We start from the raw sequence: 17,845 nt of genomic DNA, 5'->3' as shown, positions 1-17,845 counted from the left end.
CATACATTATTCAAGCCTGAATGCCAATCCACAACAATAAATACGTAAACTTTAAATAATAAACTTAATATGGAGAATTAGTCAGTTCAGAAACATAAACTGTCAGCTTTTAAAGGTGTTCCATCACTGGTGGGAGGACAGGTTGCTCGTAGTCTGATACTGTGCTCGCAGTAGTCAGTGGCAAGAAACTTACTGGTCTTCAGCAAGCTCTGTTCTCTCTAGATGTCTCACTGAAATCAGGTTTATGGTGCAGATTCTCTCAAAGACACAGTACTGAACGGATAGGCTGGAGGCAGAATTGACCACTTTTTGAACAGAAATTCTAAATACTGAAGCCAGTTTCCACATGTCAAATATGATATTTTTATACGGAATTGTTGCTAGTTTTAAAGTAGTTGGATATAATTTTCTTCACACTTTTCACCATATGATAGCCTACATCAAATGATTTCTGGACAAACATTTAAAGGCCAGAGTTTGAGTGATGACAATGAAGGCCTGATAGTGAAAGGAGGCTGGGTTGAAAATTAAATATGGAATTTCTCTAGTCTTTTTAGCATACCCCAAAAGAAGTGCTGCTTTCAAGCCTCAGTTTAAGGGAACCAGTCTGTTGAGGACAGTGGTTACCATGTACTCAGTTTTGGTGTTACTAGGACTCATGTATATCTAAAGATAACTTTAGATAGAGGTAACTTACTGCTTTCAAGAAGAGTCATAAGCTCCAAAACTATAACTTTTTTTGAGAATACATTCTGAATTTCAAACAAGCCATTCAGAAAGGGGAAAATACATCATGCTAGGAAGCCTTTAAAGGGATAGGACTTTAGACCAGCTTACAAAGGTTTAACTAAATAAGCTGATGTTCTTTTTCTTGTCCCTCTGCCCATCTGGCTTAGTTTGCCCAAAACATCTGGTTTTGATTGTTCACGATCAGGCTGACCCATTTTTTGTCTTTGGTAACTGGCTAAATAAGCTGGGAACATTCAGAAGATAAGTTACTGAACACAGGCAAGAAGAGGTTTTGATTTTTCTTGAGTCTGTACTAATACAAAATTCTGATGTAACACATACTAAAAATTCTGAGAAATGAAATGTTCTGTGAAGCATCTGAGCTGGATGTTTGTTGGATGGGATTATTATTCACATTGCTTTATTTACATTGCTTTAGAAGGCCTCCCTGAGTAAACAGGCCTTTTGCCGTCATTTTTTCCTTTCTGATTTGCTTTCTGGGAGTGAAATGAAAACAAATATTTCTTCACCACAGACTTGGTAATGAGAAGACACTGTAGTTGTCTTTCTTAGGGGCCCCACTGATAGCTCTTAACAGTTTCTTTTTATGCATCACAATGCTCTGATCATTTCCTCTTCTGATGGGTAAAAAGAGTCACTGGTTTTTCTCCTAAATTTAATTCTTTTTTCTAGGAAAGCTCCTAGAATGTTGCTTTACTAACGTTGTTTCTTTGCAAGTAGGGATTTTTAATGGAGGACATAAAACAGCAACCTCCACCCACAAAGGTATTCCTCCAGTTTAGCTTTCTGAACTGTAGACTAGACCGTGGCCTGAAAAAGGCAGGGAGTTGTTCAGCTGGTGTAAGTGACCAAAAAGGCGTCGAACTAGTCTCATTCAACCAGCCTGAGAACCTAGTGTATGCAAACATTTCTGGCTCTGCCCTGTGAGGTCATCAGATATAAGCTATTTGTTTCTAATAGCAGATGATAGCCATGAGGATGTATTTCATAAGGTTTTGAAATACATTTTTACAAATCATCCTCTTATGTGAAATGAATTGACCTTCATTTGGAATAACAGGCATGCAAGAAAGTGAAGATTGTCACACTTGTTTTCCTTGTGTTTCTGTTTCTTGTCTTTCTAGTGGGCTGTTCATTGCAATGATTGTGAGTCTGCTCTTCCTCGTGTTATTGAGGTTCACGGCTGGGGTTCTCTTCTGGATTTTCATCTTTGGTGTGATTGGAATTATAGGTTATGGTAGGTGTAATCTCCTAGCCTCTGAGGCTATTTTTCCTTATTGCTTAGGTTTGGGCAAGGAAAATCAGTAATTACATCAACTAAGTGGTACAGTTGGGAGAATTAATGCCTAGTTTTAGACACAGTGAAGTGAGAAGGCCTTAAATGGCAGTGAAATTTAGTAAGAATCCAGCTGTTCTGATACTTAGCAGCAGATGTAGTAACCTGAATTATCTACCCAGAGTATGCTTAGTCTGTATTCACTTTTATTGATATTTCTTTTCTATATATGTGATGTTATAATTGACTAGTCTCACAGGAATGCGTTTTGTTTTTTTGCTTACCTGACATGCTGAGGACAAAACACTTGGCTTTGTAAAAATTTTTTTTAAAAGCTTGTCTTTGCACTCTTCAGAAACACCCTTTTTATTTTGATTGTTTTTTAAAAGGCATCTGGCATTGTTACTGGGAGTACGATCATCTCAAAGGAATACCTGGATCTGACCTCACTGTTTATGATATTGGATTCCAGACAGACTTCAGAGTGTACCTGCAACTGAGGCAAACATGGTTAGCATTTAGTAAGTGCCCTTTAAACTTGGTATCTGTTAATGGATGTTCAGGAGAATCAATCATTGCCTTGCTACAGTTTCTGCCTTGTTAAATCCCCTCCTCTACATATGTCCCTCAGAGAAGTAAGCAGATGTAACGTCATCTGTGGTGTGTCTGGGTCTGGATGCTGAGACTATGTCTAAGCTGTGGGCCCTGAAGCCAATTCCCACGTCCCTTCGCAAACCTCTGGACAAGCCAAGGCTTAGGGGTACTATCCCTTCTGTCTTCCTCTCCCTCCACAAAACTTCGTGGTTTCAGCTGGAGGAGACAGGTCCTGCTGTGTGCCACCATCCACAGCTGCTGGGCTGGTTTAAATGTCTAACCGTCTGAAGCACCTAGAATTGATGGATATGTCTCAGAGTCGGAAGAGATGTGCTTCGGGCATTAAAGACACTGTCTTCTCTAGATGAAGTCCAGAGAAATTTTTTAGTTTCTACTGCAGAAGTAAGTTTTGAACTGACACAAATAGAAATCAGACTCTTGAAACCAGATCTGGGTTATGATTCAAACACTGCTCATAACTAAGAGAAGAAATGTTCTGGGACATGGTGCTCTCAGCTCCCTGACCTCAAGAGCAAGTTTGTATAATTCCAGCAGCACAACTGGAAGGTGAAAATAATTTGTCCAAAACTGTCCTATCTTAGCCTTTTTTTTTTTTTTTTTTTTTCACTCAGATAAGGTGAAAGGAGCTTATGCCAGGTTAATACTCAAACCAACCTATTGATTTAAGTGCATGTAAATGTTAGAATAATATATATCAGAAAAATGCACTCTTCATTAAAAAGTTGACCCTTCATCTCCTTTTTATTTATTTTATTGTATCTAAAAACTACAAATCAGCAGCATTAGAGTATAAATATGCAAAATGCTTGTTTATGAAAAATAGAATTTGTTAAGGGTGAACTGTATCTAAGGCCAACTACTACAGTCACGTTTAAGTAAATTATTATCTTTGTCTGAGAATTATAAGTTCCATTTTTCTTCTAAAATTTTAAGTGCTAAAGTCAGGGTCCTGCACATTCTGACTAACTCTCTGCATGTAGAATTTTCCTAGGCTGGAACTCACAAAACTATGAAATGGGATTGAAGATTGGCAGGTGCAGTGAGAGAAAGAGAGAACTTCTCTAGCAGAGAAATTCATGGAGTTTGTGAACAATAGTGTAAAATATGAGGGAAAAAAAAAAACCAAACGATTTACAAAGGCAGCATATTGGTTTGATTCTTGGTAAATCTAACTTTCATTTGTTTGTTTACAGTGGTAATACTTTGTATTGTTGAAGTCATAATCATACTGATGCTGATCTTCCTAAGGAATCGAATCCGGATTGCTATTGCACTGTTGAAGGAAGGAAGTAGGTATGTTTGATTTTAATATATTTTGAATTTTATTAAGCAGTGTACTGTTCTTGAGCTTCATCTTGCACTACCAAGGGCAGAAAGTTGGGGGTTAAAGTACAACGCTGGATTTGTTGAGCTGAACAGGTAGTGTAAGTAATGCCAGTTCTCTGTTAATGAGGTTGTGCTTATAAGAGCTTTCTCTTTTGCAGCAAGACATTTCCTATCTCTCGGCTCCCTCCCTTAAGAGTACATATGCTGCTAGTGGTACCACGTATCCTCAGTGCAAGAAGGTGTATCAGCAGAAATGCTGTGTGGTACACTGTTAATTGGAGCCTGGGACCTACAGCCACCAACTTTGCTCTGTCATTGGATTGCCTCCAGAGCGACATACTAGTGGTAGAGGATTGGTGGTGTTTTGGCTGTGGCTTTTATTTAGGAAAGACTGGATTCTTCTGGTTCCAGTCAAACTTTTGTGTGCACATGCATAAATCTGCAGAGAGAAAAGGAGACTTCCATGACCAGACATTGTAATGTGGTGCAGTCCAAGATACTTCTTTTCAGCTCTGAGTTAAGAAGAAAGCGGAGCAGGATATGAGAGTTGAAGGCCTAGGAGACCTCTTCATTTTGTGTTCCCTGAAATCTGCATAGACTTTGTTCACAGTGGTTCCTGTTTTACACAGTGCCAATACTTAGTTCTTTTTTTTTTTAAATGGGAATATGACAAAGGAGAAATGGACTTAAAACATCAGGCCCTTGCATTTTACTGCAAATAGGCTAAGGCCTTGGAAGCAGAGCTCATAGAGTTAGCTCTGAGTTTATCTGTGTGCCCTTGCTTGTAGTTTTCTGCCATCTCCATTGACATTGTGGTTCTCAGGAATCAGGATTTGGGATTTTTGTGATGGGATTAAGAAATACTGAAGTTCTGCATTCAGCCAGGTACCTGTTTCCTGTCTTACGCTACTGTGCAATTTAGAGCACAGCAATTAATTTTGGCAGCACTAAATTATACTCTTTAATTCCTGTTCATTAACACCCAGGAACACTTTCAACACCCTGCAACACTTTTGTTCACAACCTTGACAGATAGAAGGATTTCAGAAAGTTCATAAACTTCCTGCTGAGAAGTAATAACATTCTGTAGTTTTTCAGCTGCATGGAAAGGTCACTTGAGGGTGATGTTTCTACTCTCATGCATAATGCATGAGGTGAAACACCATATGTAATTACTGTAAACCTAACAGACCATGCCCTGTATTCAGGAAGATGAAAAATAAGCTGCTAATGACTGGAAATCCAATTAGATTCTTCAATACCTTTTAACTACTCTTTCAAAAATATTACAATTATAGTGCTAGTAATTAACTTGAAATCTATAGTTAGAAGCAATTAACAGTTGTTACTCAGTTTGTTGGAGTAACTGTCCATGGTCTTAGTGGTAACTAAGAGGCCTACCATTAACTGCTGAACACTGCTCGTATGTAGTGATTATTTCTCAGACAGCATGAGGCTGTGTCCTCCTGTGTGACTCTTAATGGACTTTTACTAAATCTCTAGATTCAGGCAGAAATTGATGTGTTGCTCTTAACCTCTTGATTGCACACGGCAGTTCCCTTGCACCCCCCCCCAGCATTTACTACTTCAGCAGAAGGAACTGAGTAAATTTGTCTCCTTTTACATTCTGGAAACTGCCTCCTATAAAACAAATAGCATCAGAAGTGCCACAAGTCATAGGAGAAACACTGTAGGAAATAAGAGACAAAAAGGCTTGTGATAAGCGTACGGGGTCACTGGAAAGAAAATTTAAAGTAATGGGAAGAGGTAGATGGCAGGAGTGTAAAGAGAACCAACCTGTAAGCTTCAGTGAACAAAACACGCTCTCTGAAATCACATCCAGTGGGACACCCAGCTGGAGGTGTTCGCCTCTGAGATAGCTGCGGGCGGTTACCCAGAGGGGCTGTATCGACTCACAGAGGAGGAGTCCCCTGCAGAGCAGGAACTGGCGTGCTCAAGTTCCTGCTTACTAGTTGCGTTCTAGCCACGAGAAATATTAGTAGAATGTCAGCCTCTAAAACATCAGCCTTGATGGTAAAAGGAGCTTCCTAAGCTGTCAGCAGTGAAAGGCCGTTATTCCTTCTGCCTGCCAAAGGCGAGCACTGCTCATTTATGGCACGTGCAAGGAAAGTCACACAGTCACAGGAAGGCGTTAGCATGTCCTGGCATTACAAAGGCAAGTTGAATGTCCCTCCCCAAAACAGTTAGCACTTAAGGCAGGAAAGGGGCTGGGAACAGAGTCCTTAAATATAAACTAGCAAGAGGTAATTTCAGGTGTGCAGGAGCTGAAGGAAGAGCGTAGGAGCTGGGCAGAGTGGGGACAAGGAAGGAAAGGGTAATGTCTGCAGCAGTCAGCAAGGAGATGTGATTGAAATGGGTTTGTGACCTGGAAAGAGCTGGATCTGTGAAGCAGTACTGGAGAAGGAGAAAGTAGAAGATGGGCTTGAACATGGCAAATTGATAAAGTTGACTGTAGTACTGCCGATAGAAGTGGAGTGGCAGAAATGACAAAGAAGGTGTGAAGACATTTGAAGAAAGAACCTGCAGTATTCTGAGATCCCAGCACTAGGTCAGATACTACCACTATCGACAAGTAGCTCAAAGTAAAAAGGATGATGCTAGAAGAGGACTGATAAAAAGCTTGTTTTTTAAGTTGTTGCAGCTTACTGATATGTTTTGTTTCTGTCATAGGGCTATTGGCTATATAATGTCGACATTGTTCTACCCAGTCGTCACCTTCATACTCATTGCAATTTGTATTTCCTACTGGGCTGTGACAGCTGTGTATCCTTCTGTCTGCGTACCTCTGGAGGAACGGTCTTCTGGTCTGCAAGACCAGATAATTCTCTGCTATTTCACCTTCACCAAACCTGCGTTAAGAGGGCTGTTTGGTCACTTAGCACTTGCTGCACTGCTGAGCTCTTCCTCACTGCACATTTGCGTGTGATGTACAAATCGGACAGTGAATTTAATGTCATTAAAAGCAACTGGACTAAAATTCATGCCAAGGGAGCGGGATCATACAAGGCTTTGTGTACTACATAACGCTGACTTTAAGGGGTAAAAAAGGACCCTCAGCAAAGAGTGAATATGTCCTGAATAGGCCTGATGTTAATGGTCTCTTAGTTAGCTGGGGGTGGGGTGGGCTCCAGGTGTGTTTTGTTCAGAAAAGTATAGGAAAGGTGTGAGAGAACATACAGTGCACTGAGTGCTCTCTAAATTGCATAACAGCAACCGCTGTCTGTCTGTTCCTGGAACAGCGAGGGTTTGGCAAGGTATCGGAAAGGGGGAAATTGCTTTTTGAAAACAAATTGTTCTTTCATGTGCCAAGAGAGTCAGTTATTGCTGTTCAGGACAATGTTAATTTACCCTTATGCTCTGTATCTACTTCCACCAAAATACGAACTGTCAAAGAACTGCTGCATAATCTGCCTTGTCAAAGAGAGACTGAGCCAACTTCCAAGGTTATTCCCCGTGCCCATTCTGGTCAGGGGTTATTACAGCTCCGGGAAGGAGTTTGCCATTGTTCTCCAAGTCATGAGAGTACTCAGTCTTGTCTGTTCAGCCTTCACATACATCTCTGCATAGTGAGAGCAGTTTTTCTGTTACCTGCACAAGTTCTTTAGAGCTAGTCGTTACCCACTGCAGAATCCCGAGTTGCTCAAAGCCTACAGTTCTGTGATTCCTCCTTAAAATACGTCATTCAGTTTTCTGGCTACATCAGGAGAACCTGTGTATAAAGTAATGGCTAATCAAACACTGTGCAAGTATGCCAACCTGACTTGTGACCCAGAGGTAAGTGTAACAAATATTTACCAATAGAGCTATACTAATTGCATTTCTTAATGACTATTAAATGCAATGCTAGTAGAAAATGTGCATATTTTAAGTAATGATTCCTCATGTTAAATCTGAAAGTAGTGCTTAGTGTTCAGAAGACACTTATTTGTTCAAAGCAATTTACAGACATAAACTAATTTTTCTGCTAAACTGTCCTGTAAGGCAGGTAAATATTAACTGTTCTAATTTATAGGGTGAGAAAGGAAGACACAGAAACAGGTTTATTTGGAAAGGTGTTCTTGAATTCTTGAGGATTCTATTTCATGGTTCTCAAAAGGTAATGGAAGACTTTGAAAGCTGTGCCTCAAACTTGCCCAAGGACCAGCCGTGTTTTGAAGGAGAGGCTGAGCATCTTTTGGCACAGCAATGACCTTTATGAAGCTCCAAAAATATTTGTCTTTTTTTTAATTTCGTCTTCAGTCTGATGTTTTGAGTTGTCTGTGGGGTTTAATTTAAGTATATTTTGAAAACTAGAAATATTTATCAAATGTTATATCAGGGTTATTTTCAGGTGTTTAAATTTCAATGCACTGCTGTGGTTATGTATATCCCAAACAGTTCCCCACCCTGCTGATGTCTGAGCACTAAAAAAGAAAGGGATTAGAAATTGACTGGTTTTAGTTCATGCCCAAACTGAGCAAATACATGAAATGAACAATAGAAATGGGGAAAAGTAATTAAATGTAAATAAGTAAATGTAAAAAAGTAAATAAAACTACTCCTGTTTTAATACTCTGAGATAGGTAGGGGAAGTTATGGCCACATCCACAGCTTGTATAAAATTGCAGAGCTCAGTTGATTTCAACTGTGGTGATTTACCCGAACTGGAGATTTGGCCTCTGATTTTCAAATAATTTTTTTTTTAATGTGAGCAGGTTTTCTTTAATGAAACTGAAGCGTTTATGTATCTTAAAGTAGATTTCTGAAGTTCAAATTCCATTTATGTAGGTTTCAGGCATGTGGTGAGCAGCCCTGTTTGCTAAGTGCATAGTTTAAAGTGAAGCACCTGCATAGGACATTGCTATGAATCCTTAAATATGTAACAGGGTGCATTGTGTTGGAGTGCAGTGTTGGATGAGCTAATGAAACATCAGGCAGAATTATGTTACTTGTATTAAGCTGCTAAACTTCAGAGACCGTGTACACAGAATTCATGGCTTATCATTGTGGTGTTTATTTTTCTTTCTATACAGACTTTTAACACAACCAATGTGACCAAATTGTGTCCGGGTGCTCAGTGTACTTTTGCTTTTTATGGAGGAGAAAGCCTGTACCATAAGTACATCTTCATCTTCCAGTTAGCCAATGCCTTTGTCTTTCTCTGGCTGGTGAACTTTGCAATTGCACTGGGTCAGTGTACCCTTGCTGGTGCCTTTGCCTCTTATTACTGGGCCTCTCGAAAACCAGCTGATATCCCACTGTGGCCACTCTTCTCTTCATTTGGACGAGCAATACGGTAAGGCTGTGGAGCTGGATGTGAGCCTTGTCATGTATCCAACGAGTGCTCTTTTACATCTAGGGAAGCCAGGCTTAGAATATCAAAAGAAAATGATTAGTCAGCGCTGTGGTTTAATCTTGGTAGGCAGCCAAGCCCCCCCCAGCCACTCGCTCACTCCCCTGCAGTGGGATGGGGGAGAGGATCGCAAGGGTGAAAGTGCGAAAACGCACGGGCTGAGGCAAAGGCAGTTGAATAGGTAGAGCAAAGCTGCGTGCGCAGTAGGCGCACACACCCAGATACACGTATCCAACACATATATACCCAGCTGGCCACACGGATCAACAGACAGCCACGCACAGCACTCACACAGGCACCAACAGCACCAATAGCTTCATCCTGTTCCTCTCTCTGGCGGGTCTGGATGAAGGTCCGTTAGTATATGTAATTCCCACTAATGGGACCTTCCTCCAGTTGTAATTTTATTTATATATATACACACACACATGCACATACATATATAATTGTTCATATGCGCAATGTAACAGTGATTTATTTTGTTTTAGATACCATACAGGTTCGCTGGCATTTGGAGCCTTAATTCTTGCAGTTGTCCAGCTTATTAGAGTAATACTGGAGTACTTGGATCACAAACTGAAAGGTGAGGTTCATGAACCTGCTCTAGGTTATTAAGACCTCCTTTGGTAAAGTACTTCCTTACTTTCCTAAGATGTTTTCTCAGCAATGAAAAGAGATTAATTCCACATTATGTTTAGCCATTGTAGTTCCATTTGAAGCCAGTGAATCTGTGCTGATTTGCTCAAATTGAGTCTATGTCCTTGGGAACTTAATGCAAAGTTCATGCAGGATGTGGATCTGATCTAACTCAAAGCTAGTGAGCTAAATTGGGTTGAGAAAGAGAGTCCATACCTAGAAGAAAAGAAATAACGTTTCTGCTTTTGTCACAATTTAAGATTTTCTTCTGAATAGCTCTCAATGTTCTGAAGACTGTTGATGAGTTCTGTGTATGATGTGCTCTCTCCTTTTTTTCAGGTACACAGAACTCCTTCACTAGATTTCTACTCTGCTGCCTCAAATGCTGTTTCTGGTGTTTGGAAAAATTCTTAAAATTTATAAACAGAAATGCCTACATCATGGTATGTGCTGTCTCTGCATGTGGTCTCTATTTGGGACACTAAAATACCCTAGCCGCTACTGGTTGGTCAACAGCCAGCAGTACTAGAATCTGCTCAATAAATAATGGGATTTATGGGAGTTTTCAGGAAATGCATGTGGTCCCACTATGAAAAAGTAAGACTTTTTTTTTTTTTATTCTTCTAAACTCAGCCTCTTTTCATGCCTGTCCTTGTCCATCCCCCTCACCCCCAAAGTAAGTGGGAAGGGATGGCATAACTGGTTAACTTCCCCTCTGATTCAGCTATTGAAATCCTGATTTCAACAGGAATATTAGCCTGTTTCATATTGCACGTTGACACTTCTGTTTGGAGGCAATGTTTGAATAAGGAGGTCAGAAGGCATGTGGTATCTGTATTTCCTCCCGGAAGATAAAAGCACAAATTCTACTAGCAGCAGCAGTGATATTTCTCTAAAATAACCCTTTTTAGCTTCCAGAAGAGAAATTCCAGATTTTCACCCAAACAAACACACACAGATTTCAGCCTAGGATGTTCTGACTTGAAGCAATTCCAGTGATTGAATGGTACAGTCACAGACTTGTTGTCTCAAAGGAGACAGCTGTAATGGGTCCATTATATCCCACGTTCATGTAATTGATGTTTCAAATTAATGCCATCTTGAAGAGGAAGTACTCGTTTTTACTATCCTGTTTACAGTTGGTAAATTGACTGCACTAAGAGCTGTTGTAGTATATCTTACCCTTGTGGATGCTATTCCAGGGAGAAATGGTTTTGTTCCTGAATAACTTCAGCTGCTTTACTTTCTGCTGATATAAATCCACTGACTCTCATACTGGTACTGCTGATTTCTTCCGAAGTGAGAGCAGTGTCAGATCTAAGGAGATACATACAGGGGTCAACTCATTTCTGCTCTGCGAGTGCCTGTTCCTTTCCACTGACTATAAATCTAGCGTAGGTAACCAGCAACGTGAGAAGAACCCCTCAGCAGGTACCTTATTTGCTCTACTTGGCAAATTGAGTCTACTGCCTGCAAGATCGCAAGGGGTGGCATGCTCATCACCAGGAGATTTGAAGGGGAAAGATGGATAATGTTCTGTCCCCACCTGGTGGGAAGCATTGAGAGGTAGCAGGTGACTGGGGGAAGTGTTTTATGTTCGTCTGAGTTTCAAGGCCACATATTAGAGAGAACTATGCGTTACATGCAGTAAGATGCTGACGTACAAGGAGGTATCCTAATTATTTAAAATACTTAACAGCTACTGTTCTTTTGCAGATTGCCATATATGGTAAAAACTTCTGCACCTCGGCAAAGGACGCATTCTTTTTGCTCATGCGGAACGTGGTGAGGTAAGGAGCTATCTCCCAGTCCTTGGAAACGTCAGGATTTCCTGCTGTTGCACTCTGAAGACACGCTTCTTTCCTCTCCCATGTCTGCTCCAAACGTTATTGTAAGCTGTGTCTGTCCCCAGCCGTGGCCCTCACTTCTGACACTCAGTGTGTAACAGCAGGCTGTCCAGCACAGTAACCTGTGCAGAGCTGATATAAACTGAACAGTTGTGTTGTGATTACTCTTTTAAATTCATAAGCACCCAGCAGATTGTAATGGTGCCTCCGAGGAACCAGTGGAGCCCCTGAGAGGAGGTCTATGGATATACAGGAAAGGGGTGCTCATCATCTGCCGTACGCTTGTTTCTTGAGCTTTGGTCCACTCACTGTCTGTGAAAGGCAAGCAGAAAGACCGAAGTCTTCAGATTCATCCAGAAAGCTTATGGGGTGTCAGAGTGGCAGTAAAGAAGAGAGAGTACTTTGCTTTCAAAACCAGCATCTTTAACATAACCAGATCTCCCCTGCTGCTGGGAACTCCCCTGGCCCTTTTCCCCACTACGAAGACTGCTGCCAAACTCCCTGCTCTCATCAGTGCTTTTTTCATTGCTCCTGGCTCTTCCTGTACTAGTGTGAGATCAAAAAATAAGGGGAGAATAAGTTAGGAGTTGGCCATGTTGATGCAATAGCAGACAATCTAATTACCAAGCAAGAGACACAGTAAAACTGGTTAGGTGGTTTAAATTATTAAGTGAAGGACTGGGAGGAGAAGAGGAATGGAGGGGGAGGCTGAAAGAGGAAAATGGAAATGACGTTTGAAAAAGGAGAGGACTGGAGATGGGAATGGAGTGCATTCGCTCTGTCAGTACGGTGGTGTCCTCACCCTGCAGTGCCCGTGCAGTGGGAAGGAGGAGCTGCCTTGGTTCCTTTCAGAACATCACCTCACGGTCCTCTGTGCTTTTGCTCATATCTGTAAGAGCAATAGCTAAAAGCCAGGCATATAATTTTATTGTTTCAAACGGAGATTTATCTTGTGTTTCGCTAATTCTGAATTCTGACAGGTTAATGATGATTTGTTCTTTTCAATATTTCTTAACGTTTATCTTTCATGGTAGTCAGTGCTGTCCATTACCATACCCATAGCCTTCAGTGCTGTCAAGAGGCTGATGATACAAAGCTCATTTTCCATCCCATCATTTACCTGCAGCTTCTGATCAGACAGGCTGGCAGGATTTCGAGCAGGAACTCCCTGCTGTTGCTTTCAATGAGGGCTGCAGATTTACTGTCAATCTTTGTCTGCCTTCATTCATTCATCTGTGATTGTCTCCCTGCTTTGGGGCCTCCTGCCTTCAGTGTTGTACCATGGTACATGAAAATAGTAGATCTGGCATGTTATGGGGTCATGAAATGTGGCCAAATAGGACCGAGTGGAAAGAAGCCCTACCAGCAATCTGCCCAAACATTGCTTTTTGTTTTGGTGTGTCCTTTGCCTCTTCTGGGCTGGCTTATGTGACCCTGGAAGAAAGGCTGAAATAAAAATATTTTGATGTTTTGTTTTGTGGCTTTTTTTAACCAGCAGCAGCAAGGAACAGTCTTCAAGTGCTGTAGCACTATTGCTGCATTAAGGCCCAACGCAACAAGAGGCTCGGTGCTTTTGTGCCTCGTGGGGTTCGGCTGTAACAAAGCCCACCTCAGCGCTGTGTTTCTGCCTTGCTGTAACGTCAGCCTGGGAAACCAGCAGAAGACAGCTGCTTGGTCGTGTTTTGTCAATTATCCATAGATTTAAGGAGAAAGGAGGCAGATGTCTGGTTTGTGACGATTGTGTATCGTTTGTCCTTTGCTGAACAGAGTTGCAGTTCTGGACAAAGTTACAGACTTCCTTTTATTCCTGGGGAAGATCCTGGTTGCTGGCGGTGTAGGTAAGCTAAGCAATTTTTTCCACAGGGTATGTTCTGTTGTCTGGTACCTACAAGCATGCCTGCCATTTTCATACATGCTTAGTTAGCAGCTGGAGGTTCTCACTGGTCTGCCTGTTTATTTGGGAACATGTTCGTGTGTGTCCAGGATTTGCAAGATTGAACTAAAATGTATTTTTTTCTTTTTTTCCCCCTCCCCCCGGTGTGTTGTTGACAGCATCTTTTCCATAATTGTTCTTACTGCTCTTGCATGTGTTGCTGGTGCAAGGACTTCTGCGGCCAAAGCATCATAGCTGGATCAAACCAAATTCACATCCAATAAGTCAGCCACAATCGGTTCTCCTTTCGCAAGAGCTGAACAAAACTGCAGACACGATTTGCCTGGTAGCAGACAGCAGGCATGCAAGAGGAGGTGGTGCAGGTCTGCAGGAGATGGGCCTGAAGCTCTGCTGTACACAAGCCCATTATAGCTATGAGCTATAGTAAAAGCAATATAGTATTTCTAACATCCTTATAGGGTTTTGTTAGTTAACAGTAAATATCAAAATATATTATTCATGTTTTTCTGTGACAGAAAAGTGGTTTTTTTTTAAATGAAGCACTTTCAGAAATTCAAGTTGGCAGTATTCCCTTACAGTTTTTTTTTAATTGTCACAGCAGTTTCACAACATTATTTTACAAATAACGGTATTTTGTATTCTGCATACTTCAAAAGATTACTAATGGATTATATTTTAATGAAAAGTTGAAAATTAGTACCAAGAACAGATCTAAAATATTTTGTCATTACTGTAGAATGACTTTCAAATTAGGGTAGCAGATTTGATTTGAAACGTGTTCTCTGAAATGTAAGCCATGAAATACTGAAATTATTTCATGTCTTCATCCTCTTTGAGAATAAACTCTTTGGGCAGTTTCTGTTGTAGATGCATTGGTCTGTTCTAAAGTTACTGTCATGCTTATCACTAGCACTGCCATTCCTCCTTTTAATCTGAAATAGTTAAGTATTTCTTCAAGCAGTAAAATTTAAAGCAGCAGAATTTTTCTCACTCTTCGTTTATTTTAGAAAAGATGCACCCAATGGACTTTGTTATCCCATGTCATTGTCTTGTTTATCACTATTTATTAATTTTGCTATTAAATCCGGTAGAATGATGAAACAAAACAATTCATTGAAGTCTTTCTGGGCCCATGAATATCTTTATGGTAACTGATTCATTTACATAACTCTCCTGTCAGAATACAGATCCAGCAGATAATTAGTACTGAGGAACTTATTGTTTGCAAACTCTTATTTAAAGCAACCTTGGATCTGCTGTCTGTTTTGTCTCATCCATTCTTCAGGTGTTAAATCAGAGTTAGCCTAGGAATCACTGATCTTCTGTGCTTCTTGCAGGTGTTCTGGCGTTCTTTTTCTTCACACAGAGAATACCACTCTTCGCACAGGAAGCACCGACGTTAAATTACTACTGGGTACCGTTGTTGGTAAGGCAACCATCTGATCTCCTGACCAGGGAGGGCATCAGGGCATGGTCTGGTAACAGCTGTTAGCCTCTCAGTGCACACTGTCCACTGAAGTGAGGACTGATCTGCCACACTCCAGTCCTCTGGATCCTTCAGGCAGAACTGGCACTGCAGTGACTCTGCACCTTCAGAAAAATTAGGTTTCACATCTGCTTTGCTCAAACTTCCCAGACAGCAAAGGCTGGTGGTGCGGCGCCAGTGACAGTGTGGCTTCTAATGGAAGGGACTTGTGATGCATCTCTTTCTCCTTTTGTACCCCCCTAGACTTGAGAACATCTCCAGGATGAGTGGCTCTTTAGAATAGTCTTGAAGGAGTTCAGAATATTCTTGACATATATTCTCTTTGGGGGTTGAAATAGCTCCAATTTGGCAGCTGGAAAACTAGTGGCCACTGCATGTTAGGATACAGTGTCTTGAACCTGTGATCCCTTTCCACAGCAGTAGTAACCTTTGGTGGAATTACAGAGCTGCCATTAAATCCTCCCAAATGTGCTTAGCAGACTAGGCTTCTGACTTAACACTGCCACATTGGTGCCAAACTCAATTTCGGGTTTTGTTGTGGTTTGTTTTTTGTAGACGGTCATTATTGGCTCCTACCTAGTTGCACACGGGTTCTTCAGCGTCTATGCAATGTGTGTCGACACGCTTTTCCTCTGCTTTTGTAAGTACTGCGTTTTCTTTCACTAATACCTGCAAGTTATGGGAAGAGGAGTAGAAAACCACCTTATCCCTTCCTTTCAGAATGCTGGTGACGTGCTAGCAGTGTTAAAAAGGAACCGCTTCTGCTTTTCAGACTGGCTCCTTGATGGGTTCTTCAGTGCAGAAGTGTTTTAGTATTCAAATGTAATTAGTTTAAGTAATGGAAGGTAGCTATATGGCTCATGGGGGTATCTTGCATTAACAGTTTGCTTCTGGGTGCTTTGTAAAGAGCCCTGTACAGCAATGATTCACTCAAACCTCTTGTTAACAACAAAATTCTTCTTTGGCGTATAGGTAGTCCTTAGTTTTCAACTTTATAGGCCTGCACAAAGTATTGTGCTGAATTACCTTTAAATTTGTGTAAAATACTGTTTAAAAAACTCTCCCTTGGACCCCACAATAGCAAGCAGTCATGGGCACTCTCAAAGGGACTGCTGTTCAGTGTGTCCAGGCAGAGAATACTAAAATCAGAAAAGAAATCTGTTGGTCTCAAATTAGGACATGATTGTAAGAAGAGGATGTACTTATTACAAAACACATCCCGTTTGCTAGATTTACTCAATTAAAGAAATAAAGATACAATTCTTTTATAATGAAAGTCATTCTGGTGGGTCCAAGTAGAAGTTACACGGCAGTGATTGTTCTTGCAATTGGTGAATTATTTGATAATACCAAGAGAATACTGAAATAGTCGTAGGCGCGATCTGTCGTATGCACAGTGGATCACTGAGGCAAGATAAACATGCCAATACCGATTCTCCTCTTACAATAGCATAAATTCTTTCTTTCCTTTAAACACTCACCTTCTTAACCCTGCTTCCCTAGGAACTAAGGTTAGCAGTGATTCTGGAAAATACTGGGTTGCCAAAGAATCACAGGAACAAAATGAGTCAGAAAACTGAAAATTGATGTCTAGTTGAGAGCTGTGTCCTATTTATCTTGAGTTATGGACTTTGGTTCTAAACAAACATGATCACAGGCAGGCGTAGCACTAATAACACTCCAAGAAATAAGCCAAACCATAAATAAATAAATAAAGGATTACAGTTATTTAGAATGAAATGGAAATTGGTGAAGCAAATAAAATTTAGAAAGTTTGTTGGTGCACCCAAAATTTAACAGATTTCCTTTTTAATTTATTTGGAAGACACACAGAATCACAGAATCAATGAGGTTGGAAGAGCCCTCTGGGCTCATCGAGAGTCCAACCATTGCCCTGACACCACCCTGTCAACTAGACCAGGGCACTAAGTGCCATGTCCAGGCTTTTCTTAAACCCCTCCAGAGATGGTGACTCCACCACTGCCCTGGGCAGCCCCTTCCAATGGCTAATGACCTTTCTGAGAAGAAATGCTTCCTCATGTCCAACCTGAACCTCCCCTGGCGAAGCTTGAGGCTATGTCCTCTTGTCCTATCGCTAGTTGCCTGGGAGAGCATGGTATATACTGCCATGAAGGTACATGACGATCTGCTTCCTCTAACCCCTTTGGCCCCTCCTTACAACCAGTGCTCTCTGGCTTTGCACTCACAGCTGCCTGCCCGCGCAGGGCTTCAGGTGCAGTGACTGTGCTTCACTGCACGCTCCCCCGACTGCCCGTCAGTGTGAAACCGTTCGCTGATCTGTGACTGCTGCGTGGCATAAACACTGAGCTCAGCGCAGACCAACGACTTAGTCATGACCTTCTGCAGGGAAAAAAGTAATAATTCTGCCTCATTGTTATACATTCATATTCCGTTTTGCTTCCCATGCTGCCATTCAGTAACGGACAGTAGGAGATCACACAGAATATTGTGCGCTTGTGGCATCAGGTTTTCAAAAGAACTTTATCTTAGGCAGTGAAAAAGGGTCCAGTTTTCAAAAGTGCTTAAATCCACTTCGGGATTTGCCTTTGGGACAAATTTTCTAGCAAGAAGTAGCCAAAAGGCCAGGCTTCGGTGCAGGCAGGAGTGTTTCTCAAAATTTCCACCTATACTGACAAACCAA

General features: G+C 41.2%; 1 protein-coding gene across 5 annotated transcripts in view; it reads left to right on the top strand.

Annotated features, from left to right (window-relative positions):
- The window catches only part of SLC44A5 (solute carrier family 44 member 5), an 87,886-nt gene that overhangs the window by 64,703 nt on the left and 5,338 nt on the right, over positions 1-17,845 (top strand). For all 5 annotated transcript variants that reach the window (XM_068406343.1, XM_068406344.1, XM_068406342.1 and 2 more), the window contains 12 exons: positions 1,875-1,987; positions 2,416-2,547; positions 3,835-3,934; positions 6,659-6,751; positions 7,675-7,762; positions 9,001-9,263; positions 9,809-9,903; positions 10,296-10,399; positions 11,673-11,746; positions 13,571-13,641; positions 15,035-15,123; positions 15,739-15,823. In XM_068406343.1, the coding sequence (XP_068262444.1) occupies positions 1,875-1,987; positions 2,416-2,547; positions 3,835-3,934; positions 6,659-6,751; positions 7,675-7,762; positions 9,001-9,263; positions 9,809-9,903; positions 10,296-10,399; positions 11,673-11,746; positions 13,571-13,641; positions 15,035-15,123; positions 15,739-15,823 (1,307 nt within the window). The remainder of the gene's footprint in view (positions 1-1,874; positions 1,988-2,415; positions 2,548-3,834; positions 3,935-6,658; positions 6,752-7,674; positions 7,763-9,000; positions 9,264-9,808; positions 9,904-10,295; positions 10,400-11,672; positions 11,747-13,570; positions 13,642-15,034; positions 15,124-15,738; positions 15,824-17,845) is intronic.

The sequence above is a fragment of the Nyctibius grandis genome, chromosome 8, assembly GCF_013368605.1.
Source record: "Nyctibius grandis isolate bNycGra1 chromosome 8, bNycGra1.pri, whole genome shotgun sequence".
NCBI classification, from domain to species: domain Eukaryota; kingdom Metazoa; phylum Chordata; class Aves; order Nyctibiiformes; family Nyctibiidae; genus Nyctibius; species Nyctibius grandis.
The sequence above is the reverse complement of the archived record's forward strand: the minus strand, read 5'-3'. Positions and strand labels throughout refer to the sequence as shown.